The sequence below is a fragment of the Molossus molossus genome, unplaced genomic scaffold, assembly GCF_014108415.1.
Source record: "Molossus molossus isolate mMolMol1 unplaced genomic scaffold, mMolMol1.p scaffold_m16_p_21, whole genome shotgun sequence".
NCBI classification, from domain to species: Eukaryota; Metazoa; Chordata; class Mammalia; order Chiroptera; family Molossidae; genus Molossus; species Molossus molossus.
This window is the reverse complement of record NW_023425357.1, coordinates 49,375,838-49,402,928: the sequence shown is the minus strand read 5'-3', so window position 1 is coordinate 49,402,928 and position 27,091 is coordinate 49,375,838. Positions and strand designations below refer to the sequence as shown.

The 27,091-nt window shown below is 53.1% G+C and overlaps 1 protein-coding gene across 1 annotated transcript; it reads right to left on the bottom strand.

Annotated features, from left to right (window-relative positions):
• Positions 1–3,384: 3,384 nt before the first annotated feature.
• Positions 3,385–25,640, bottom strand: SHCBP1 (SHC binding and spindle associated 1). Its single transcript, XM_036276075.1, has 13 exons — positions 25,577–25,640; positions 21,183–21,350; positions 20,934–21,049; positions 19,136–19,344; positions 17,850–17,942; positions 14,701–14,934; positions 14,454–14,622; positions 14,076–14,196; positions 7,660–7,791; positions 6,930–7,048; positions 5,895–5,981; positions 5,490–5,631; positions 3,385–3,725 (listed from the first exon to the last, which is right to left on the bottom strand). The coding sequence occupies exons 1-13, from the start codon at positions 25,638–25,640 to the stop codon at positions 3,400–3,402; spliced, it is 1,980 nt and encodes a 659-aa protein (XP_036131968.1). The 3' UTR covers positions 3,385–3,399.
• Positions 25,641–27,091: the final 1,451 nt, after the last annotated feature.

Here is a 27,091-nt window from a genome sequence, read left to right as displayed (position 1 = left end):
ACAGCCGTGGGCTCCGCTTTTCAGACTAAGGGACAGCATCTGTGTGGCGTGGTATCAGAGCCTTGGCTGAACAAAAGGCTACGTAAAGAACAGAAAACTGGGTTCAGAGGAAAACCCCGCGACCAGGCCCACGCGGCTCCTGAACTAGGAGCGTGAGATCAGCCGTTCCGAGCCTGAGCGGACAGACCCCAGTGAGCCGCCAGCCCTCACCCAGGTCAGCACTGCGCAGGACAGCAGCGCTCAGCCCTCTGGGCCTGGAGCGAGTCTGTCGCAGGCTTCAGATAGAACCAAGTCGGAGATAGTCCTCCGAGGACTCCGAGCATTTTACCGACGACAACAGATTTGAAACACATTCCAGAGGCACTGACAGGGAATTAAGTAGATTTCTGGGGCTGTAAAGCTTAATGTCACTTCACAAAGTGTTCAACTGTCTGCTCACTTGCCAGCTCGTGAGCGCTGAAGAGCAAGACGCGGGGCGCTGTCGGCGGGCCGGGAGCCCCACCCCGGCAGGCCGGGGTGCCGAGCTCCTCCCAAGTTCGGGGCCCCAAGTCGAGACAGGCCGCGTTCCCGACGGCTGACAGGAGCACCACCAGCCATCCGAGCTGCCCTGGGCTCGAGGGCCAACCTGAACCAGAACTGGGTCTGTGAGAACATTCCAACTGCAGATTCGGATTCATTTTCAATGATTTGCTAAATCGGTCCTATTCTATTCAAAATGGCCTTTGAGGAGCTTTGCACCAAGACTCCAGAAAACATTTCAGCAGGAACGTGGTTGGCCGACCTGAACCTGAGATTTAATTTGCGCACCAGCCTTGACCTCGCTCCCCTTAATTTAAATGTTTCAAAAATGTTTTTATGGCCTGATCGGTGTGGCTCAGTGGTTGAGCGTCGACCCTGCACCAGGGGGTCACCAGTTTGATTCCTGGTCAGGGCACGTGCCCAGGTCGTGGGCCTGATCCCCAGCGTGGGGCATGCAGGAGGCGGCCAGTCGATGTTCTCTCATCAATGTTTCTCTCTCTCCTTCTTCCTTCCTCTCTCTATAATCAATAAATTAAAAAAATGTTTTTATGATCACATACCACCCATTCCAGTAAAACTTTCAACAGAACAAGCCCGAGAAACGTGAAGTTTGACCTGGTAGCAAGAGGACCCTGCTAACAGAGCCCCCCACGTCCCGTGGACACGGCTCCCACCCCAAGAGGATACTGCTAACAGAGCCCCCACGTCCCGTGGACAGGACTCCCACCCCAAGAGGACACTGCTAACAGAGCCCCCACGTCCCGTGGACAGGACTCCCACCCCAAGAGGACACTGCTAACAGAGCCCCCACGTCCCGTGGACAGGACTCCCACCCCAAGAGGACCCTGCTAACAGAGCCCCCACGTCCCGTGGACAGGACTCCCACCCCAAGAGGACCCTGCTAACAGAGCCCCCACGTCCCGTGGACACGGCTCCCACCCCAAGAGGACCCTGCTAACAGAGCCCCCCACGTCCCGTGGACACGGCTCCCACCCCAAGAGGATACTGCTAACAGAGCCCCCACGTCCCGTGGACACGGCTCCCACCGCAGGAGTCACGACTCCCACGTTCAGCGAAGACTGAGGACAGGAACCGGACCTACCGTCACACCTCGGGGAACCAGGAGCTGGACAAACCTGTCGGTGGGGCACACACGCCACGAGCTCACGCGGCCTCGGCAGGATCAAGCATGTGGTGTTCGCGGCACCAACGGAACAGGGACCCAGGGAGACGACTCCAGTCGACACAGGACTTGGCCACCGCACAGTCGAGGTCACACTGAGGGCAGGCCGGGCCGGACAGCAGCGCAGCCCATGGCAGAGGCCATCCCCAGCGGTGCTTGCTCTGCGGTGCCGGACCCCGCCCCCCGCCAGGTCCTCGCTCCCTCCCGGCGTCACCAGTGGGGCGCAGCTCTACGTCACCTAACTGGCCACATGGATCATTTAAGCTTAGATGAAACTAAGGCAGAAATAAAACCTGGACAAACATCAGGCTCTGGAAAGGAAGAGTGACTGGCCCCCCCTTGCCGCGGCCATTCCCCGGTCCCCCTGCCACCCCAGGTCAGAAAACATGCACATCCCAAACCCGAGATGAAGTGGAAAGTCGAGTGGGAAGCCAATTGGATTTTTAAGTTGAATGAATGGTTTTTAAGTCAGTATTTGGATCAGGTTGGTGCAGAATAATCAGCATCACTTCTGCCACTGGGTTTAACAGGCTGAGAAAGATGCCCGTCCACAGGCACACGTCTGATTAATATGCATCCATCCAGTTAGTAGCATCTGAAAAGAATGACAATTTATTCAAATTTAAAAATAAATGACCACACTGAGATTTAATACTCTTTCTGAAACACTAAAGTCATCCAACGAAGGCGAGTACGCCCAAGGACCACACACCCCAACCCGGAGCACGGCCCGTGACGTTTCAGGACTATGACAAGATCCGGCGTGTTTCAGCAGCGTGACTTTAATCAGCAGACATACTAATAGCACATATAATTTCTTTAATATAAATATTTTTATTTTTTAAATATTTTTTATTGATATTTTAGAGAGAGGGAGAGATAGAAGCATCGATGTGAGAGAGAAACATCGACTGGCTGCCTCCTGCACGCCCCCACCTGGGGACTGAACCTACCACCCAGGCCTGTGCCCTGACCAGGAATCAGACGGGGGCCTCAGCCCACTGAGCCCACGGGCCGGGCAGTACAAACACCTTTAAAGCTGGGTTTACAGATGACATCCAACCACGGAGCGGCCTGGTTTGGACAAGTCGCCGCCGAGAAGCGCGATCAGAACCCGCTGCGGAGGAAGGCCTTTCTGTCTAAGCACCCGCTCGGGACATGCTGCGCGCACGCTGGCTCCGAGCGACACGTCTCGTTCCTGCTGCGAACCTGCTGCCCACCTGCCCATTTCCGTGACATAGGACCTGCAGCCCACTCAGCCTCAGGAAGAGTCTGAGGAGAATCCCCGCTGCCAGAGCTGTTCTGAGGCACGGTTCCTGCAAACACAGGACACAGGGCTCGCCATCACCGGGTCCGAAGACACCACAGGGCGGCTGCGGTTCAGCGGAACTGCACTCTGTGCCCCGTCCGCGTGCCTGGGCATGCTCCTCCCTCGAAGTGCCAAGTGAATTTACACGAAGAAGTTAGGAATAGGCTCGGTATCAGAGAACTGTGCAAGACTTTCTAGAGAAGAATCTCCAAGAGTTTTCTACTTCACATGATTTCATCGCCTTCTGATGAGGAGGGGGTGCTCTCGGAGCACCTGCAGCGCGAGCCCACGTCCCGCTCCAGCCGTCTCCGTGGAGCACAGCCGGACAGGAAGCGGGCCGCGGCGGCCTGTGCAGAGCAGTGTTGGCGGCCCGTCCAGGCCACCGTGCTCAGAACAGGAACGTGCCGAAGCTGCCTTTCCCGTTCCACTTGAACTGGTTCCCCATGATGGAGACAAACATCTCCTGGGACATCAGGTCGTCGTCGGCCTGCGTGATCCCCAGCTCACTCAGCCTCTTCTTCCTCATCTGGCCTTTCTGCGTGGAGGCGGCGACGAGCTCGCTGACGATCTCCCAGTTGCCTTCGACCTGCTCGGAGGGGCCGGGCCGCGCACCCAGCCCCCCTCTCCCGGCCACGCACTGCAGCGGCTCGCCCAGGCCCACTCGCGCAGCTGCCTCTGCCTCTCCACTCGTCGGAGCTGTAGGTGCTTTATTTTCTGGAGAAACAAACACAGTTAAACAGACAAAGGAACCCACCTAGAACACGCCCCTCCAGTCCACAGAGCTTCACACTCTGCCTGCCGAGGACGCCTGCTGCTGCCCACCGGATGTGACAAACCGCACCAGAGCCCACGGCCGGTGGCCTTGCCCTCCAGACCGGGCTCCCGACACACGGCATTACCAACTTTGCCCTCTCCCCTTTTCCTCCTAGAATCGCCTTCGCTCCAGACCTTCCCTGCACTCACCGACTGCCCAGCACCGCAGGCAGCTAGATGCTCTGTGAGGCCTGCCCTGCTGCTGCCCGCACAACTGTTCAGGGCACGAGGGTTTGCAGAGGTGATTAAGGTTACTAATCAGCAGACTCGAAGGAGATAGTCAGGTGTGCATAACCTGGTCCCCGGGGCCCTTTATTTTACTTTATTTTTTAAAATCCTCTCCCGAGAAGCCCGGCCGGTGTGGCTCAGTGGTTGGGTGTTGACCCATGTACCAAGAGGCTGCCGGTTCGATTCCTGGTCAGGGCACATTCCCAGGTTGTGGGCCGGATCCCCAGTGGGGGGCATGCAGGAGGCGGCCAATCGATGTTTCTCTCTCCTTCTCCCTTCCTCTCTCTCTAAAATCAATAAAGAACAAATATTTTTTTAAATAAATAAATCCTCACCCAAGGATATTTTCCATTTATCTTCAGATAAAAGGAGAGGGAAGAAAGAGAAACATTGATGTGAGAGGGACACATCGACCAGTTGCTCCTGCATGACCCCAACCAGGGACTGAACCACAACCAAGGCACATGCCCTTGACCACAAATGAACTCATGACTCTGGTCTGCAGGCCAACACTCTAACCACTGAGCGAAACTGGCCAGGGCCCATGGGGGCCTTTAAAAGCAGAATTTTCTCTGGCTCAACAGAAGGAACGCAGGAAGACTCGAGCATCAGCGAGGCTAACCTGGGGCAGCTCCCTGCTGCTGGGGTGGCGGGTCGTGCGCAGGGACCTGAGCTCGGTCACTGGAGCTGAGCCATCCCCAGCAGCAGCCAGTAAGCAAATGGGCTTCAGTCCCACATCCTCAAGGAGATGGATTCTGCCAACAAGAATAAGCTCAGAAGACCCTCCCCCAAAACTTTCAGGTAAGGGCTCTGCCCAGCAGACGCCTCACTGTCGCCCCGAAGATACCCTAAGCCAAGCCCACCTGCACTCTGACCTACAGACCTGTGAGAACAGAGAGCTCGCAGAGATCTGACGGGAGCAGACCCTGAGCCAAGGCCTCCTCCTCCCACCAAAGCTCACACCTTCTCAGCACTGAGACTCCACAGCAGTCGGGGTCATGACCTAAAACGCATGCACTTCCCACTGCTGCCAAGACAGACAGTCGACAGCCGAGCAATGAAAACAAAGGCCCCGTGGCCCCTGGAGGAGCGACCTGGGGCCTGGACGTGCACTGCTCGGCCTCCGCCCCTGACAGGCGCCAGCAGAGCCATGCGGCTTCCACACGCCCCCTGCGCTCACAGGAAGCCAGGGGCGTGGGAGGGGCTGCGGGCTCACGGAAACCGCACACCGCAATTTTGAAGGAGCAGTTGAACCAGCTGACCTTGCAAGTGCCTTCCCCCCGAGATCCCACAACGTGACAGCTGTAGCCAGCTCCCCGCCCCAGGCCCAGGCCCAGGCGTGCGTGGGCAGGGAGGAGTGCTCAGGTCCCCAATCAGAGTGCAGGGCTGAAATGAAGTGACTCCCCGGTCTGCACTCAGAAACACCCGGCGGCACACCTTCAGCCCCGTCCTGGGCGTCTTCTTGCAGGTCGGAGAAGATGGTGGGCTTCACCAGGACGACGCCGTAGCCCTCGTTGTTGTGTATGACGTTGTTCACCATGGATATCCGGGGAATGCCGTAGTGCTCGTCCAGGAAGTCCTGTGCGGGAAACACGTGCCTTTAAACCACCCCTCCCACGCCGCTCCGAAAGCACAGCAGAAAGGGATGCTTCTCCGCACAGGAGCAGCCTGAGCCAGCGACCCCGCCTTGTCACTGCTGCAGATCAGCCCAGCACGGCCTTCCCCGGGAGCCCCTCACTCGCAGCACTAGACCTACTCCAAAGCAGAAGCCGCCCAAGCCCAGCGTGCGGGTCAGCGACACACCTCCCGGGGGAGCGCCCACCTTCGGGAGGAGGCGCTCACCTTGATGAGGATGCCTTCCTTGCAGTGATGGATGCCGCTGTCGCTCAGGGTGCACGTGCTCCCGGGGTACACCTCCACACCGGCACCCTGCAAGTCACAGGCAGGGTCAGGCAACCGGCTTGTAAAGGGAAGGACTATCAGAGAAGGCTCATTACAACCACTTCTTAGACTTTAATACAGAACAAACGTAAGGTGCAAACTGTGTTTGAGAGACTTTTATTAGACGTTTCATGGACGCGGCCCTTTGCTCCAGTCCCAGCGGCTCTCATCGCCACCTCAGACCACATGCACGCACACACATCGCTGCCGTTCCACTTTCATTCCGAACAAACCAGTTTCTGATTCTGTTCCTCAATTAACCAATACCATGTGACCACATCAAATAATGCAGAGAAAACATCTGACAAAAGCCAACACACATTCATTATAAAAATTATCCCAAAACAGAAACACAGACTTTCTTCAACTTGATCAAGAATGTTTGCAAGATGCGCTGGCCGGTTTGGCTCAGCGGTTAGAGCGTCGGCCTGCGGTCCAGAGAGACCCGGGTTCGGTTCCCGCTAAGGGCACGTACCTCAGTTGCAGTTCGTCCCCAGCCCTGGTTGGGTTGTGCGGGAGGCAGCCAGTGGATGTGTCCCTTTCACGTCGATGTTTCTCTCTCTCTCTCTCTCCCTCCCACTCTACCTGAACAAAAAATGGAAAAATGTCCTCGGGTGAGTAAAAAAGAAAGAACGTCTGCAAGAACCCACAGCTGACCCTCCGACCGGATGGACAACCCCGAAGGCCTGCACATCCGCCCCGGCCTCTCATCCCATGGGTCCGGAGAGCCGTCGGTGTCATGGAGAAGGGTGAGTCTGAGCTCTCTCCCTAACCTGATCTGAAAGGATAGATTAGAAGAGCCCCCTACACTGAGTCTGGCTGACCCTGGGTGAGCGTCTGGACTTCCCTGAAGAGAGAACAGGAGGACACACTTAGATCTTGGCCCCTTTCCCGGCCCATGTGGAACTTCACCCTGGAAGGACGGGGCAGTCGCACCTTGGCCCCATACAAGTCCGAGGTCTTCATCACGAACTCCGCGGACGTCCGCACAGTGACGCCGGTCGTCTCGCACTGCAGCACGCAGCTCTCCACGGTGGTCCTGCCCCGATGGATGGCTGGGGAAACACAGCACACGCGCGAATGTGCCTTCCCCAGCTGAGACATGGCCCAGGGCTGGCCTGAGACGTCTAAACACTTCTTAATAGCTACCACTTAAACCTGTTACTGGAATGACAAATTCAAAATATACAAAATATTGACTATTTTAGCTGTCTAAAAATCTAAAAACAACATGCTTAAAAATGAATGACTTGACTTCAGAAATGCAAAATCAAGTTAAAAAATACTTTTCATTTAAAAAAAAAAGTGCCCACAGACACTTTCCTGAGCATGCTGGAAATTCGAGGGAACAGGGATCACAGAGAAACATGCAGTTGGCTAGTTTGCACCAAGGGCTCAAGCGGATACCAAGACCACAGACCACAATCTTGGAAGGTGTTAAAAGAAAAAATGATCACACAGAAACCAATATTTAACTAACCAGCTTTCAAAAAGAGGCTGGACTGTTTCCACTTCGGATGAGCACCCTAAGTCATCGAGCTACGTGCACAGATAAGGGTCAGCCCCTGCAGACCCCAGTGGTGTTCGCTAGACTGCACCTTCCAGGGGGAGTCAAGCTCTCTTCGGAGCGCGGGACGGACCCGACCCCAAGTACCCAAATACTCACTTAAGATCCCTTCCACAGCGTCATGCTGAACAAACTTCATGCTCGAGATTTTAATGTCCGCACCCGTACAGTCCACGAAACTGTCCCCCTTGCCCCTCTTTTCTATCACGACGTCATCGGGCAGACCGTACCCTGAGAGAGAGAGCGAGGCCGTTCAAGCCGGTGCAGGGAAATGCCTGAGCAGATGGCCACAGCGCATTTCTGTTCCAATAAGACAGTCAACCCATTGCGTTGAAATAACATCTAATTCTTCCCCCACACATCTTGATTGATTTAAACCAGAGTATACAACGTTTAATGACGTCTCGATTTGCCCCACATCAGGAACACCGCCCAGTAACCACCAGACCAGATCAGCACCACATTCACTATGAGTCAGCTATGAAAAGATGACCCAGGCACTCACAGTAGGGTCAAAGGGCTTTACAGCATTTAACACACGGTTTTTTCCAACTCTCAGATTCTATTACTCTAATTAGGTTTCAGGACTGCTGGTCAAGGTGGCGCGTAGGTAAACATGGTCTCGCCTCCTCCCACAACCACATCAAAATTACAGCTAATGTACAGCACAACCATCCTTCAGAACCGCCTGACGTCGAGCGGAAGGGAAGTCTTTCGGCTACGAAATTAAAGCAGCAGCCACATGGAGACTGGAGGAGGGGCGGAGGCGCAGATCAGCTGGTCCCACACCCACGTGTGGCGGATAAGGGAAGGTCCTCCCTGAGGAGTGAGGGGTCCCTGTCCCACACCAAGCGCCCAGCTCAGGGTTCCAGCGTGAGGAAGAGAATCCCCATCACTTCTGGCTGTAAAACCAGCGGGAACTGAGGCTGAGGGAGGCTGAGGCCGGGGGAGCCCCAGGAAGCGCCTCTTAAAGGGCCCGCGCACGGACTTACTAGGACCTGCTCCCTCTAAGCTTGGAGGAGAGGCAGCTTGAGGGGCACCAGAGACACACAGGGAAGAGCTGAGCTGTTTGGCCTCGGGACAAGGGCTAGAGAGGCAGCTTTCTTCCGGACACACGTGCTGGTGGAGGCTGCTGTTCCATAGGTGAGCACTTCCCTCACAGGGCAGGCAGACAGCACCATATCTGGGACTCCAGCAACCTGGCTCACACTGTTTGCCCCGCCCTGGTGATTCCCTGAGGCCCCGCCCCACCCAACTTTCAGGCCCACCCAAGCTGTTTCCATAGGATTGTCCCACCTTGAACCCTGCTTCAGTTTCCTAAACTCTCTCAACAAGCAGCACCTGGTCTCAGCGAGCCCCATACCTATTGCGAAGTGGCCCAGGCCTGGCACTAGAAGCAGCCAGTTTTGGTTCACAGCTTGGCTTTTTCTGGGCACCTCCAAGCCCAGCACAAGAGGCAGCCATCGGCAGATCACTCTGTAGCTTATGCCTGGTGGCCCCGGATAGAACACAGGCAGTGGCTGACCTTGCCCCAGAGCCAAAATACCCAGTGGACAGCTTCAGACCACATCAAAGCACCACCCCCCCACCACCTCCACAAGGAAAACACTCAATGAGCGGACTCAGTGGTACCAGAGCCCTGCTGAAGTAAGTCTTGCTCTGTGTGGTGGGCCCTGCACAGCTGATCCTCCAAGGTGGTCAGAGGCCAGTGGTCAGTGGGCACAGCCAGTCCTTGCAGCTGATCAGCCTGAGTAAATCCCTCCCATTGACGTGCCAACAGCAATCAAGACCCAATTACAACAGAGGGGTGTACAGTCCACACTAGGGGTGCACCTTGAGGGCCCAGCTGGGGTGATCGGGAGGCTGTGCCACTGGACCCTACAGGACACCTACAACAACAGGCCACCCTACGAAGCCTAGGAGACATAGAACTCTACCTAATACATAGAAACAATCACAGGGAAGCAGTCAAAATGAGGAGACAAAGAAACATGTCCCAAATGAAAGAAAAGAACAAAACTCCAGGAAAAGAAGTAAACAAAATGGAGATAAGCAATCAATCAGATGCAGAGTTAAAAACACTGGTTATAAGGTTGCTCAAAGAACTAGATGGGACATTCACAGAACTTAAGGAGACCTCCAAGGAACGTAGTGAAACATCAACATAAAAAAGGAGCAGTCAGAAATAAAAGATTCACTAACTGAAATAAAGGATAATTTACAGGGAATCAATAGTAGAGTAGGTGAAGCCAAGAAGCAAACCATCAATTTGGAATATAAGGAAGCAAATCAGAACAGCAAAAATCAGAACACCAATCAGAATAGCAAAAAGAAAAAATCCCCAAAATGAGGATAGTATAAGGAGCCTGTGGGACAACTTCAAGCGTGCCAACATTCACATCACAGGGGTACCAGAAGGGGAAGAAAGAGAACAAGAAATTGAAAAGTTATTGAAACAATAATGACAGAAAACTTCCCTAACTTGGTGAAGGAAACAGACATACAAGTCCAAGAAGCACAGAGAGTTCCAAACAAGATGAACCCAAAAAGGACCACACCAAGACACATCATCATCAAAATGCCAAAGGTTAAATACAAAGGGAGAATCTTAAAAGCAGCAAGAGAAAAGCAGTCCGTTACCTACAAGGGAGCTCCCATAGACTGTCAACTGATTTCTCAAAAGAAACTTCACAGGCCAGAAGGGAGTGGCAAGAGATATTCAAGGTGATGAAAAGCAACGACCTACAACCAAGATTACTCTATCCTGCAAAGCTATCATTTAGAATTGATGATCATACCAAGAGTTTCCCAGACAAGAAAAAGCTAAAGGAGTTCATCACCACCAAACCAGTATTATATGAAATGCTGAAGGGTCTTCTTGAAGGAGAAGAACAAATGTGAACAATAAAATGGCTATTAATACATATCTATCAACAATTGAATATACAAATAAAATGAGCAAGCAGAACAGAAACAGACTCATAGATACAGAGAACTTTTTGTTGCTTGCCAGATGGGTGGGGGCTGGAGGGATGGGTGAAAAAGATGAAAAAACTAAGAAGTACAAATTGGTTTTTAGACTGATGAACCTCAAAGGGAAGGGGGGAGGGAGGGCGGAATGAGATAAACTGAAGACATATGCATGACCAATGGATACCAACAATAGTGTGGGGAAGGCAGGAGGGGGGCTGGATTAGGGAGGAGGGGGTCAATGGGTAAAAAAAGGGGAAACATCTGTAATACATTTAACAATAAAGATGAGCTAAAAAAGTAAATAAATTAGGGTTCAGAAAGCCTAAGCATTTTTCAAGATTATCTCATTTGAATATTCTCTTAAACAGACTGGCTTAACTCTGGCCGGTTGGACACAGTGGTTAGAGTATCAGCCCGAGTACCAATGAGTTGCAGGTTCAATTCAGGTCAAGGGCACATACCACAGTTGTGGTTCATCCCCAGCCCTGGTCAGGTCCCGTGGGAGGCAACCAGTTGATGTGGCTTTATCACATCGATGTTTCTCTCTGTCTCCCTCTCCCTCCCTCCCACTCTATCTGATGATAAATAGAAAAATATCCTCAGGTGAGGAATTAAAAAAAACAAAAAACAGATTGAGTTAAAATCTGACAACCTGACTTAAAACACTTTTAGCTACTCAAAAATAGGTCGACCTTGTTAACCAAAAAAAACACTGGATCTCTACAAATCTGAATCAAACGAAGAACGCAGGCCAGGCCTCTGAACGGCCTTACAGAACTGGGAGTATCAGGAAGGTGGGGAGCCCACCTGACTTCCATCAGTAAGGAGCGCCAGACACAGCTGTCCTAAGGCACTCCTGTGCGAAGACCAGCCTTCGCCAAGGAAAGCAGTAACCACCTTTAACAGGCCAGGAGGGATCTGCACTTGAAGCGCACAGACCCGCCTCAGGGGTGCTAGCGAGCCCCAGGACCCCACACCCCAGCACCACCCCAGGTGACCTTGGGTGATGCATTGTGAGCAATTTGTTTTCTCATTCATGTGTCTGCCTATACTCTGCATTTTCCACAGTAACCACTGTTTATCATCAGAAAAATTTTAAATATAAAAAAATGCCATACTGAGAAAAACTGAGATGATGACATAACCAAGTTACACATTCTTAACGGTTCTGACTATAAAGCCATCACCTAAGTGAATGGACATTGTAAGCAAGAAAAGCCCTACACATGCACCGAGTGCCGTGCACACGGCAGGCACTCCGTGTCCCGTCACAGGGGTGACAGGTGCACCCAGCGCCGTGCACACGGCAGGCACTCTGTGTCCTGTCACAGGAGTGACCCGTGCACCCAGCGCCGTGCACACGGCAGGCACTCTGTGTCCCGTCACAGGGGTGACAGGTGCACCCAGCGCCGTGCACACCGCAGGCACTCCGTGTCCCGTCACAGGGGTGACAGGTGCACCCAGCGCCGTGCACACGGCAGGCGCTCCGTGTCCCGTCACAGGAGTGACCCGTGCACCCAGCGCCGTGCACACGGCAGGCGCTCCGTGTCCCGTCACAGGGGTGACCCGTGCACCCAGCGCCGTGCACACCGCAGGCGCTCCGTGTCCCGTCACAGGGGTGACCCGTGCACCCAGCGCCGTGCACACGGCAGGCGCTCCGTGTCCCGTCACAGGGGTGACAGGTGCACCCAGCGCCGTGCACACGGCAGGCGCTCCGTGTCCCGTCACAGGGGTGCACTGCAGTCCTGGTCAGCGGCAGACAGCGTCACACAGGCTTCCCTCTCCGCCACTCACACCAGTGCCCACCCGACTGCCCAGATTCTCAGAAGTGCCGTTAGTAAACGTAGCCATTATTACCAACAGAATTTTGTTTGGTCCTTGACGACACTCGGGCCGTTCCACGTAACTTCCTCAGCCGTCGAGGAAGGATTCCTGTCCAGCGCACAGCCTATGGCCCTGCTCTCCTCACTGCCCATGATCAGGGCTCCGACAGCGGCACCCTACCCACAGGGGTGCTCCTCATACACAACCCCCAACGCCAGACTCCGCAGGACAGAACACAGGCCACACATAAAACAGGGGCAAGGTGATGCACTGGGGAGCAGCAGGGACTGAACGCCGGCCATTTCCATGAGGAGGTCTGACAAGATGAAGATAAAGGACGTGGCTGACGCTGTCTGTGAACAGCTGCACGCGGCCACAGTGACGGATGACTGTCTGCATTACGAGCTTTATTGCCGACTTGGAGCTCTTTTGGTAAATAGCTGAACAGGTGCATGTAAATGTGACACATCGTGGACACACAGGACAAGACGAACGACCACACGCAACCCGAGTGCAGGCATCGCCCTAACTGTGCACGGACGCCGACTGCTGAGAACGTGTTCTGCACAGACTCTCGCAACATCGATGTTCCCAGCAGCACGTGCTGGCCAAGACCCAAAGGGACCTTCAGCCAGCTTTTTAACAATTAAGATGAGCCCTGGCTGGTCTTGCTCAGTGGTTAGAGCATCGGCCCGAGGACCAGAGTCCCGGGTTCAGTTCCCGCTAAGGGCATGTACTTCAGTTACAGTTTGTCCCTGGCCCCGGCTGGGGTTGTGTGGGTGGCAACCACTAGATGCGTCTCTCTCACATGGATGTTTCTCTCTCTTACCCCTCTCTCCCTCCTGCTCTATCTGAAGATAAATGCAAAAATTTCGAGTGAGGATAAAAAAAATAAAATAAGATTTTTGGTTCAAGTTGGATCTATACCTCTCACAAAAATAAGCAAATTTTTTAAAAGATGGACCAATATAGTCACAAAATTTATGAAATAAGAGTAAGCAGCAAGTAAAAAAATACTTTTTAGATATATTTTTAAGCCCAGCCGGTGTTGCTCAGCGTATTGAGTCTCGTCCCATGGACCAAGAGGTCCCAGTTCGAAACATCGATGTTTCTCTCTCTCTAAAAAAATTAATTAAAGCCCTGGCCAGTTTGGCTCAGTGGTAGAGGGTCGACCCACAGACCAATGAGTCACGGGTTCGATTCTGGCCACAGGCACATACCTTAGTTGAGATTTGACCCCAGCCCCAGTCAGGGTCATGCAAGAGGCACCCAGCCAATGTGTCCCTCCTGCATCGATGTTTCTCTCTCTCTCTCTCCCTTTCTCTCCCTCCCACCCTATCAGAAGATAAGTGGAAAAATACCCTCGGGATTTTTCCCAAGGATTAAAAAAACAAATCAATTAAGAAATATATGAATATGTAAATATTTTAAATTTAAAAATATGTTTTTTAAACATATTGCTGGAATACTTTTCATTCTAGAAAGAGATCTCCTCTCCATAAAGCACCTGTATCTGGAAATATGCTTCTTCCTACGGTCCTTTTCTCCACGTGCTTGCCTTCCCCTTCCAGAGGCCAGAGAACACCCCTCGAGCTGCCCAGAACCCAGTCAGTCCCGAGTGTTAAGTGCCCGTAATGTGTGACATTGCATCTACCCCTGGAGCCCCAACCAGCCCATGGTGCCCGAGCGCAGCCCGGCCCATGACCTTCAACACTCGCCTTCCAACTGGATGGAGTCAGCGATGGAGAAGGTGCCGTGCACCACGTAGTGGCCGGGACAGACGATCACCGTGTCCCCTTCGTAGCAGGCGTTTATGGCCGACAGGGGGTCGCTGTGGAACTGGAAGACAGCAAGGACGGAGTGCGGCCTGAGCTCCTCAGCGCCTGCACCGCTCTGCAGGAGTCCCCGCACATGGGGCACCCCGTGCTGCCGCCTGCGCCCAGGGCGTGCCAACAGAAGGCGGGGCCAGCAGGGCCGCCAGCCCCTCCCCCCCAGAAAACCAGCTCTGGAAGACCCCGTCAGCGCTCTGGAGAATTCGTGAGAACCTGGGTGAATCAGAAGGGAAAGGCCACCCAGAGCAAGACACGGTCCTTTACCTGGACTTCTCTGTCTTCCGCACACGGCTCCTGACAAAGCCTGTCCCTGAGCAGGGACTGCAGCAGCCCGGTCATCATGGTGGAGGAGACCACGTGGGTGACCTTCTGACCATCTGGACGGACGCCCTTCGCCTGGATGTCAGAATTCTTCTGGTAACCGAACACGTACCTGGAAGAAGGCAGAGCCGTGAGTGCCCGGCAGCCCGCAGCCCCGCAGCCCCGCAGCCCCACAGCAGGAGGCACGGACCGCAGCAAGGGGTTCTCGATGAGCTTCAGCTTCTGCTTCAGCTGCTCCATCTCCGAGTACAGCTTCAGCCCTTCCACCATGGAGATGTTCTCCTGCTCTGAGTCCGAGCCACAGGCCGACAGGCTGCTTCTCAGATTCAAGAAGCTCCTGTAGATGCCCTCGCACTGCGACAACAGGCTGTGGTAGTCGGCGACGAGTCCGGAGGGAACACGGTCCTCGAGAATGTCATAGTGCCTGCAAGTGGAGAAGCAGCTGAGGCCCTTGCCTGCGGACACCGTTCCCATCACCGAGACAGGCCGCTGTTCTCCCAGGCCCAGGGGACTGCTCCCCGGCCCGTGGCTCGGGTGCAGGGAGGTCGGGGCCCCATTCTGCAGGAAGTGGGAGCTACTGAACGCTTTGAGCATCACTTCTGTGAGGGCAGTGATTTCTCCTTTCGAGAAGCTGCATTTCCCCTTAGAGCCGAGCATCTGTGCGACAGAACCACTGAATGTTCGCGCCGCACAATCTGTCACCATTATCCAGTGGGACTTTTTCTCACATACGAAATTCAAAGCCTTGACAAATGGGTCACAGAAGGCAATCTGGGCTGGGGGCGGGGAGGGAAGTATCCAAAATGGTCTCATCACAATGTGCAAGATGACCATACTTAGAGGATCAAAGAGGAAGAACGGTCCCAATCACCCAGCCTTTGCTCACATTAAAGTACATGGCACGGAATGACACAGAACAGCCCCTCGGGACTGTCAGAGTATTTCAAAAACACAACCTTTCAGATTCTGAGAAAAAAAATTGAGCCATGGTTAATAAACGAGAGTGATTAAAACCAATAACCTCATACTGGACAAGCTTACAGTACTTAAACTTCATTATTAATTTATATCCTCAAATACGTAAAACAAAGCATTCCTGATGCGAGAGTAACTGAGAATGCGAATCTGGCCGAGCACGCGGCGGCGGTGACGGGTCTGGAAACGAAGCACAGCGCCGCTGCCGCTGCTGTTCCTCGGTCAGAGCATGTTTCCTGTGGACCCCCAGGCCCGCGCTTCTCAGCCTTGGCTGCGCCCGGAACTTCAGGGAGCGCGGGGCCCGCCGGCCAGGGGAGCTGGGCTCGAGCAGGGAGCGGCCGGCGTGCAGCCCGGAGGCCGTCCGGACGGGCGAGAGCGGCCTGCTGCCTGGGCGCTGTCCCACACTCAGCCACGCGGCACTGATGGGGGACAGATCCGCATCCTCGACAAATGGGCATCAAATGACCACAGCAGAGTTTAAAAATAAGTAAAAATAATTTTTTCTGCTGTTTAAATAAATTAGGTGAAGCTTGAAAAACAAAGACTTTGTCTGCTTTGGTTCATCTGCATTTAAAGAGAGTCTGGAAATCCACTTTGCAGACAAGAAATTGGGGTCCAAACCACTGACTGTAAGGTCAGTTCCATGAGCTCACGAAGATGAAGACTCAAATTTTAAAATCAGTCCTTCAGCATCTCCGACACCGTGCCAGGTGGCTTCCTCCTTTCCCCAGCGACACAGCCTGCGAGCGGCGAGCCCACCGTGTCTCGGGCACAGGCCTTGCAGCCGTGTCTGCCGAGGGCAGGTGTGAGATCACAGCCGGCTTGACTCCCTGGGTCCTGCCCGCTGAGAGCTGCTCCACCTGAGCCGGGGACCTTGGTAAAGAGCCGCCCGCCTGCATCCCAGCTCCTCCCCCAAGCACGGCCTTCTCCTTCGTCACCGGAAACAACGCCTGCCCGACATCTCCCGCCCGGGATGCACGGGGTGACAACCTGCACGCTCGCACGAGGAAGACTGTCAAGCTGAACAGTGCGTTCTCCACGTGAGACACACACGCATCCACCTACATCACATTTCACCCCATCAAACCAGCCCCTGCTCTAGAGCTGCCTGTCAGAACTAGAGAGCACGCGAGCTTCTCGCAGTCCTGCCATTGCACTGAATTCACAACGCAGACGCTGGAAAGGCTACAGAAACCACAGCCAGCCTGTGCGGAGCGGAGACCAGACGTGCATAACCTCAGCCAGGCCACACCACAAACCAGACTGCATGACTTTTCTTATTACTTGTGACTTAAACCAAGAAAACTGACTAAATCAATTAGGGTTCCACAAACGTGCAGAGGCTGCCTTACCACACATAACCAAATCATCTCTCACACGGGGAAATTCCCTTTGACAAATCTGTCTCTTCTTTGGGAGTGCAAGTTCTAATCTCTTCTTACTGCAGCAGGCCCATTAAATTACTACTAGAGAAAAATAAACGGTGTTAGATCACCCTCTAGTGGAAGGCTAAATGCCATCCTTAGCCAAGTGTGTGACAGCTATTCAGTAGGTTCAGTGGCGGTGAATTTGGGGTATTTTTCTATGGAAGAGTTTTTCCTACCAAAATACAATCTTAGAAGAATGTGTTTAGACATTCTGATTCACTACTATTAACTATTCAGTATTTTCATCTATATGTCAAATGATATTTGAGGATAAGAACCTAACAAAACATCCCAAGCTAAGTCTGTTAGGTGTGTCTTACTATAGGAACTTAGAGCAAAGCCATGTATCTTTAAAATCACTCTTTTAAACCTGGCCGGTGTGGTTCAGTGGTTGAGCGTCAACCCAAACCAAGAGGTCACTGGTTCAATTCCCGGTCAGGGTACATGCCCAGGTTATGGGCCCGATGCCCAGTGGCGGGCATACAGGAGGCGGCCAATCGATGTTCTCTTTCATTGATGTGTCTATCTCTCTCTCCCTCTCCTTCCTCTCTCTCTAAAATCAAAAACTAAAAAATTTTTTAAAGTACTCTTTTAAGAAATCAAAGCAAGAAATCTTCTATAATTCAGTTAATTTCACTGCTTTTCAAATAATTGTCTTTTAATTTAACAGTTTGTTGTTGTTTTTTAACACATTAGCTCAGGTGTTATTCAGATTTACAAAACATTGAGCTGTTAACTTGGATGTGGTTGAACACTCTATTTTGGACTCCGTTTAAAACGCCACAAGTGGGCTTCTCTGCACGTGCGAGTTTCCTTTATGCTGGTCCACCGCCCGCCCATTTCCAGCGGGCCCTGAAGAGCACCTGCAGGCACAGGTGCAGCTGAACCACAGGCAGCTGTGCTGCCAACATGTGCAAGGTCACGAGTGAACACTCACAGTCTCAATCGAGGTTCTACACATCTGACAAAATAGTCGTACTCATCCTCCTCTTCTTCATCCCAACTCCTCCAAATGTGTTGGTAGAAAAACCTGAAATGGAAATTAGTGTCACTCAAGTGCAATCACTGGCTCAGGGTGTGAGGGTTTTGGAGGGATGGGAGCGAAGGAAAAAAATCAAAACAGTTCTATCGCCTGTGGAAAAAAACTCTAGGCACTGGCTGCACCTGGGGGTCTCAGAGCGCACAAGCCCTTTTCTGAGCCAGCTGCAGAGGTTTCTCCAGAGCGCGGAGTCTGCTAGAACTTCCTTTTTATCAGAACTAGTCCCTGACTGTCGTGAGTGAGTGGATGGTGGGGCTGTTTGCTAGGAGAAACAGGTTCAGGTTGAAGTAGCTGTTTCTGCCATGTGTGAGCTGAAATGTGTGTCTGATCTCCTGCGGTGGTGTCAGCAGTGCAGACACATGCCAGCTGGTAGCTTGGGGAAGGGCCAGGGCCAGGGCCAGCAATCTGGGAGTCGTCGGCATGCCGACAGCCTCAGAGCAGCACATGAGCTCATCCCGGGCATGATGCAAGGCAGTTCTCAACCCTGGCTGCACCTTAGGCTCCCCTGGGACTCTCAATAACTGATTCCCAAATCTAACCAGACCAATACATAAGAATCTCTCAAGAGCTGGGGGTGGGGAGGTGTTGGTTGCAGGATCCAAATGTTTTTTAAAGCTCCCCATGTGATTTAACAATTGTCTTATTATGGACAATTTCCAATACACACGGAGCAAACAGTCATGAGCACCACGCACCCCTCACCCAGCTTCAACAGTCACAGTTCGAAGGCAAGCTCCCATCTCTCCCTGCTACTCCTCTGCTCCCCCCTCCCCACCCCCCGACACATGTTCCTGCCCCACCTGGGCCAGGGCTTTCCGTTCCTCTTTCACTCTGACCAAGGCTCAGCCTCCAGAACTTTCGGGACAGTTTCTAGATTTATACAAACCAAACCGAGAACCCATGTCTTTGTTAATGTGTGAGGACCGAGGGAAGGCTACACAGGAATTCTTTGTACTTTCTTCAACTTTTCTGTAAGTCTGAAATTACCTCAAAACAGAAGTTTTAAACACTTCTTTAAATTTTTTTAGTTTAATGACTATTCCCCCCATATTTGAATATGTTAAAATAGTGCGGTGACCAAGCTCACAGCCTGAGGGTTAAGTCTGGGTGTAGCGCAGACCAGAATTGCTGCACTGGGTCCCAAGTGCCCGGCCACGAGGCCGATGTCACAGGCTCGCCCCTACCTGACGTGCTCAATGGCGAGCGCGGTCTGGTCAAACGCTCCGGAGCCGTCGAACACCACCCACAGCTCCTGCAGCGGCAGCCGCTGTCCCTTCAGGTCCAGGAGCTCCCTCATGCACTCCATGGTGAAGGCACTCACTTGAGACTCACAGAGGTATGGCTCCGCCAGCCTCACCACAGCCTTCAAGGCTACAAAGTCCACGTCCGTGACCTCAAATTTAAAACAAGGGACTTAACACAAGGAAATCAAATTTAAGATGCAGACAGACAGCACAGCCTATAGGCTGACTTTTAAAACATGAAATGGGAGTGGAGAACCTTCTTCCCTAAGACAAAGGACAAATAAGATGGGCCTGGCTTTGACCCATATGGAGCTTACACTATAATCAAGAAAACAAACCAATAACGATGTGACAGAGAATAACCGGGAGGTCAGGGGACATCCCTTGAGAGCTGCAATGAAAGGGTGAGGCAGAAGCAGCCATCTAAAGAACAGGGAAGGTGCAAAGGGCCTGTGGCAGAGTCTGGCTTGGCAGCTGCAGGAACTGAAAGGCCAAGCTTCCTGCTGGAATCAAAGGAAGAAATGGCAGCAGCTGGGGGAGCAGTAGGAGACCAGGACATGAAGCCCACGGGGAGGAGCCTGGATCTGATGTGCTCTCCCGCGGGGAAGAGCCAGGAAGCCAGACCCAGGCCTCTGGTAAATGCATCAAGGTGTTAAGCCGAAGAAGGGCATGTTTCTCTTTTTTTTTTTTATCCTCACCCGAGGATATTTTTCCCTTTTTTGTACAGATAGAGTGGGAGGGAGAGAGAGGAAGGGAGAGAGAGAGAGAAACATCGACGTGAAGGGACACATCGAGTGGCTGCCACCCGCACGACCAACCAGGGCCGGGGACAAACTGCAACCGAAGTACGTGCCCTTAGCGGGAACCGAACCCGGGTCTCTCCGGACCGCAGGTCGACGCTCTAACCGCTGAGCCAAACCGGCCAGGGCGGCATGTTTCTCTTTAAAGCAATGACTTTGATGCTTTCAGAGAACTGACTGGGGGAATGAGGCATGGGGAGGGGCAATTATCCTAACCTAACTGACAGGCCTGAACTGCAACGAAAGGTGTTAGCATAATCCAGAACTTCAGACTCCACGGGGAAACGCCGCACCCACCACCTGGAGCGCCGTCCCTGCGGTCTGGGACCTCGCTGTCTGCGGCTTGCGTTTACACTCCCGGTTTAACATTTCAGTTTGACAGGGTTTTTGTGGTCCAGTTAACAAACACTGAGAACATTTCACAGCTGCAATTAGAGTGCAAATTTCACGTAAAAGGCCCAGTCAATTGAAAAATGAGATTGCTTTTCCCTGCTGCAACAGGACATATTATCAAGAGATTAACCACATATCGACAGCTTTGTTAGGCAAAAAACAGGCTCGTTTTAAAAATGCTATTTGGTTTGAGCTATTTAATGGGCTGTCACTAAGGTACAAAGATTAACTAAAACCCCATTGACTTCATAATTAGGCCGTTTTACTCTTGAAATGGTCTCAAATATCTCCCGCACTGGCTGGGGTCATAACCCAGGCCCCTCGTCAAAGGGACCTGGGACACGAGTACCCGACGCCCTGGCAGGTCCTCCTCAGGCGCTCTCAGTGTGCAAACACTTCACACACCCTGACAGCTCGATGTGAAAACCACGCTATTCTCCATCAGCTCATAAACTTTAATTAAAAATAAGCGCTTTGGCCATAACAGTTTGGAGGAAAGTGCTTCTAGCTAGAGACAAATGTCTTAACGACAGAATGAAATTTACCTCCACCAGCACCTTGAACACATTAGTGTGCCAGACCGCCCGCCATCCAGATGGTTCGAGCACCTTCTCCAGGAACTCGGCCGTGAATTCTCCCACCTCGGAGGCCTTGCAGTCAGCTGCGAACAAATTAAACACAGCGAGCACTGAGACTGCGCCTGCGTGCTCGGAGCCCACGGCTGCCGCCCGAGGGCCTGCGACAGCCCCGCGCACGGGAGGAGGGCAGCATGCCGGGGAGGAGGGCCTGCGCACCTAGAATGTAGTCCTGATAGGCTCTGAAGCGCTCGTAGAGCAGCAGGTGGCTCGTCTGGAACATCTCCGGGAAAGCGGTCTTCCCCTGCAGCACAACGCTGGGTAACCGCGACCCTGGGCTGTCGTCACTGCGGCAGTCGCTGCTCGAATCTCCGTCTTGGAACAAACCTGAAAGAACAGGCAGTCCGCAGGCCATGACCCCAGGGCCCCAGGCCTCGGGCTCACCCACGTCCACTCTCATGGCCTCACTCGGAAGCCCCACGACACACAGGCAAGGGTTAGGTGCGATGTGTTACTCCGCCGCTACAGAAGAAACTTGACTAAACGTCAACACGTGTCCAAACCCAAGTTCGCCTTCGAACAGTAAGGCACTGAGCCCCTTCAGTCAGGTCTGTCTCTGGGCTTTCTCGGGGGCGCAGGGGGCACCTGTGGGTGAATTCAGCAGAGATCACCTGAGTCCTCCTTCACAGGACAGCGAGGCTTCTCACTGCCGCCAGCAATGTACCAAGGTCAGTAACTTAGTCTGTTTTGCCCAAAATAATTCCAGAAAACTGCCTTCTAGTAAGGACTGGTTTCCCATTCACCCCCTCGAAGGAGCTGAAGCCGCGTTTAGCGTCTGCACCGCCAGCCTGTGGACGGCCCGGGTGAGAGTCTTGCCAACGCGTCGTTTGCTCCGCCAGGGCTGCTGGGTCCCTCCTCAGCGCACAGACCCGAAGGAAGGAGACAGCACCACCACCCCCGTGTGGGCTGTGCGTCACTGCCTCGGGAGGCTGACCAGGCTGTAGCAGAGCTGATCCTGTGAATTACCACATCTTTAACAATGAATGACTGAACAGACTGCTGGGGCCAGAGTGCAGGCTGGCTCGGTAGTTCCGGGGGTTCGGAAGGATCTGAGACTGTCACTGGAGACAGTCTTCCCCTCAAGCTGTTCCATTTCCTCCTTCCTTCTCCCCCTCTGCCCTGTTGAGGGCACCACAATTACGTGCCCCACAATGACCAAAGCATACTCAAGAGCCTACTACTTGGCAAAACACCAATGCATGTCAGTACCGGGCCAGCTGTGTGACCATCTCTGTGCCTCGGTTTCCTCCCCTATACAGGCACGATGAAAACAGATGCCTACTTCCACTAAATGAAGTATCTGTTAATCACTGACAACAGTACCCATCCCACAATAGATATGTTTCTTAAAGAAATCACACTGTCACCTCACACCCATGAGGTGGCTACTATCAAAAAAGCAGCAAGAGGTGGGGAGAGGGACGGGGAGTGATAAACCAGAGAGCGTACATGCACATCTGCATGACCAATGGACACAGACAACTGTGCGGTGAAGGCAGGGGAGGCGGGAACGGGGAGAAGAGTCAAAGGGGGACAAAGGAGGGACATCTGCAATATTCTCAACAATAAGAATTTTTTTAAATGGCTAAGGTGGTAAATTTTGTTATGCATATTTTATCACAATTAAAAAATAAAGATATAATTAATTAAATTTTTTAAAAAACAAAAAGGAAAACTATCAAGAAAACAAATGTTGCCCTGGCCGGTGCAGCTCAGTGGTTAGAGCGTCAGCCCACGGACCGAAAGAGTCTCGGGTTCGATTCCCAGTCAAGGGCATGTACCTGGGCTGCAGGTTTGATTCCCAGCCCCAGTCAGAGTCATGCAGGAAGCAACCAATTGATGTGTCGCTCTCACATCAGATGTTTCTTTTGCACTCTCTCTCTCTCTCTCTCTCTCTCTCTCTCACTCCCCCATCCCTCCCACTCTATCTAAAAATCAATGGAAAAATATCCGGGAGTAAAGAGTAACAAAACAAAAAGACTTGAAAGCAGGGACTCCAAGAGATATTTGCCCATTGTCATAGCAACAGTACTCACAACAGCTAAAGCATGGAAGCAACCCAAGTGTCCAACAACGGATGGATGGATGAATAGATGGATGGATGGATGGACGGACGGACACACAAAATGTGGTCTATCCACACAATGGAATGTTACTATTCAGCCTTAAGAAATAAGGAAACTCTGCAATACACTGCAGCATGGATGAACCTTGAGCACACTGTGATGACTGAAATAAGCCAGACACAAAGAAAAATACTGGGTGACTCCACCGACATGAGTTACTTAGTCAAAACTCATAGAGGCAGAAAGTAAAACGGTGGCAGAACAGTGTCCACATAAGAATGTCCAAGCCTGGCTCTGGCTGGGTTGGCTCAACGTTTGGAGCATCAGCCTGCGGTCCAGAGAGATCCGGGTTCGGTTCCCGCTAAGGGCACGTACCTCGGTTGCAGTTTGTCCCTGGTCCTGGTTGGGTCGTGCGGGTGGCAGCCACTCGATGTGTCCCTTTCAGGTCGATGTTTTTTTTTTCTCTCTCTCTCTCCCTCCCACTCTATCTGAACAAAAAATGGAAAAATGTCCTGAGGTGAGGATAAAAAAAAAAAAGAATGTCCAAGCCTGCAGAGAATTTCATAAAAATTTATTTGAGCCAAACAGAGAACACGCCTAGAAGCAACAAGATCTCAGTAGCCTGAGAAAGTGCCACTCAGAATGGCAGCCTGCAGATTCCTTTTTCTTCCTCCCTCACCCGAGGACATTTTTGCATTTATCTTCAGATAGAGTGGGTGGGAGGCAGGGAGGGAGGAAGAGAGAGAGAAAGAAACATCAATGTGAGAGACACATCGACTGGCTGCCACCCACACAACCCCAACCAGGGCCGGGGACAAACTGCAACCGAACCCGGGTCTCTCTGGTCCGTGGGCCAACCCTCTAACCGCTGAGCCAAACCGACCAGGGCTGCAGGTTCCTTTAGGCACTTGGAATCAGGGAGGGAAAGGAAGGAAGGTTACATGAGGGTGGGAGGAAGCAAGGGGGGATGGGATTACAGGACAGTTAATAAGGTTGAGGGCTAATACTCCCCACCCCACTTTGAGGGGCATTCCTTTGGCATTTCAAAGGTGTGAGCTGCCTTACAACCTTTCACTGAAGAAGTTATATACTGGTTTGGCTCAGCAGTTAGCACATCAATTAGAATTTATGATCAGATCACCCTGTGAGATTACTTAAGAGTTCAGTTTTACAAAATGAAACGCCTTCGCCCTGCCTGGTGTGGCTCAGGGGCTGGAGCATCCACCTGCAGACTGAAGGGTCTCGGCTGGATTCCCAGTCAAGGCACGTACTTGGGTTGCTGCTCACTCCTGGGCCCTGGTCAGGGTGGTGCAGGAGGCAACCTGTCCATGTGTGTCTCTCTTCCACCCACCCTCTCCCTTCAGCTCCTATTTTTAAAAAAAAAGCAAGGGCCAGGCCGGTGTGGCAGTGGTTGACCTCGACCCTGCACCAAGGGGTCATCGGTTGGGTTCCCGGTCAGGGCACATGCCCAGGTTGTGGGCCCATCCCCAGTGGGGGGCATGCAGGAGGCTGCCAAAGGATGTTTCTCTCACATCGATGTTTCTTTTTCTTTTTTTTTTTATCCGCACCCGAGAACATTTTTCTATTTTTTGCACAGAGTGGGAGGGAGAGAGAGGAAGAGAGAGAGAGAGAGAAACATCGACGTGAAGGGACACATCGAGTGGCTGCCACCCGCACGACCAACCAGGGCCGGGGACAAACTGCAACCGAGGTACGTGCCCTTAGCGGGAACCGAACCCGGGTCTCTGGACCGCAGGCCGACGCTCTAACCGCTGAGCCAAACCGGCCAGGGCCCACATCGATGTTTCTCTCTCTCCCGCTCCCTTCCTCTCTCTACGAAATCAATCAAGGAAAAACGTTAATAATAATAAAACCAAGGGAAAATATCCTCGGGTGGAAATAAACAGAAAGGAAGGGCTCTGGGGGTGGGCGGCTGGGCAACAGCGTGAGCGCGCCCGGCCCGGCCCGGCCCGGCCCGCCGAAGCCAGCACCCGGGCTCAGAGGGCAAAGGCTGCGGACGGATGTTAACACGCTCCGGCCGGGAGCCCCGCGGGTCGGCCGGCGGGACCCCCGCAGTCGCGCGGCCGCGGCGGCACTGGGTGCCCGCGTCTCCCCCTCCGCGGGCCCCACGACGGGACGGGCCGCTGTCGGGGCGGAAGCCTGGGCGGCCGCGAGCGGGAAGAATGAGCAGGGGGACCCGGGGGGGGGGGGCGGCGCGTCGCCCGCCCGCGGGGCGCGGTGGCCCAGCCCAGCCTCCGCTCCGAGACGCACACGGGGGGCAGACACGCAGACACGCGCGAACGAAGCCCGGAAGCCCGCAGAGGCCCTCAGGGCGGGGTGCTGGCCCGGCCCAATGCGCCGCGGTCCGGGGAGCCCGAGGCCAGCCCGGCGCAGCCGCCAGCGCCACCCGGCCCGCCCGCCCGCCCGGAACGGCCCGCGGCCACGGCCTGCCGCCGGGGGGCGGCCCACGGGCCGCAGGTCACTCACCTTTCTCCAGCGGCGCCGGCTCCCGCTCGGCCGCCCAGCCCGAGCGCTTCGGCTCCGGCCCCATCGCCTCCGACCCCAGCCCGATACCCGCCAGCAACTCGTCAGCCATTTCAAATTCCCGCGGGCACCGCCCAGCCCGGGACGTGATGACGCAGGCGCTCCTGATTGGATAGGGACCGCGGCGCTCGAGCCAATCAAAGGGAATCGTGCGCGCCCGCCTTCCCCCACCCCACACAAGCCACCCCCCTCTCCAGCCGGCGTCCACCCCGGATACAGCGCCTGCGCGCCATCTACTGGCCAGGAGGACCGCTGTCTCGTCCAAACTCGGTCTTTGGTTTACTGGGACGAACTTGGAGGAAGTTGAATTGGGTCATTTGGGATGATTTCCAAAATGCTAACAAGCTGTGCCTAGAAATGGGCAGGAACAGAGCAGAAAAGGCATCAGACTGAGAGTCAGAACACAGTATTTAGACTTCTCTGTGCCATGACTAGCGGAGCCCCCTTGGCCAAGTCACTTCACCTGCTACCTACAACTGGAATAGTATGTCTGCCTCGGTGGCTCCCACAACCAGAAATCAACCTCTCTGCCTCTCAGACACACACATATTTGAATGTCAAATTAACTTTTACTAAAGGTATGTTTTGCCCATATTTTTCATCAAACGCAATTATAACCTGCAGTATTAATAGCTGACATTTGAGTACTATGTGCAAGACATTCCCTGCATGATCTCATTCCATCTTCAGAAACCTTTCTAATAGCGGGCCGGTGTGGCTCAGGGGACTGAGCGTCATCCTATGGATTGAGAGAGAGGTCCTGATTCCATTCCAGGTCAGGACACATGCCCGGCTCAATCCCCAGTGGAGAGCATGCAGGAGGCAGCTGATTGATGTTTCTCTCTCTTTCTCCCTTCCTCTACCTAAAAAAAATATGTAAAAACATATTTTTAAAAAATCCTATGAGACCAGAAATACTATTATTCCCATTTTACAGATGAGGAAATAGTCATCAAGAAGACGGGTTAAAAAAAAAATTTCAATTTAAGTGATAAGTAACACTCACCCCGGCCGTTTTAGCTCAGTGGTTGGCCCATGGACCAGAGAGTCCCGGGTTCAGTTCCCGCTAAGGGCACATTCAGTTCCTGCTCGGTTGCAGTTCATCCCTGGCCCCGTGGCCCCGGTTGGGGTTGTGTGGGTGGCAGCCAGTCAATGTGTCTCTCTCACATTGATATTTCTCTCTCTCCTCCTCCCTCTCTCCCTCCTGCTTTATCTAAAGATAAATGCAAAAATGTCATCAGGTGGGGATAAAAAAGAGAGAGATAAGTAACACTCAAAAAAGCATAGCGAGAATTAGAAACCAGCCAAATCTAGAAGCCACCCTGAAGGCTTCTGCCCCACCATGACAGGCCAGCGACAGCAGAGGTCACCAGACAGCGAGACTACAGAGTCTTTTTATAGGGAAACACTTCCACTCTATAGTCATTCTCGTAGTTCCTTTTACGAATCAAGCACACA

What these genes read in the sequence shown, in the direction of transcription:
- SHCBP1 (XM_036276075.1), bottom strand. Translation starts at nt 25,640, where the DNA reads ATGGGGCCGGAGCCGAAGCGCTCGGGCTGGGCGGCCGAGCGGGAGCCG. An exon ending in CGGAAGACAGAGAAGTCCAG is followed by an intron (nt 14,197 to 14,453) that starts GTAAAGGACCGT and finishes GCTGTCTTCCAG; the next exon opens with TTCCACAGCGACCCCCTGTC. An exon ending in TGACTCCATCCAGTTGGAAG is followed by an intron (nt 7,792 to 14,075) that starts GCGAGTGTTGAA and finishes TCTCTCTCTCAG; the next exon opens with GGTACGGTCTGCCCGATGAC.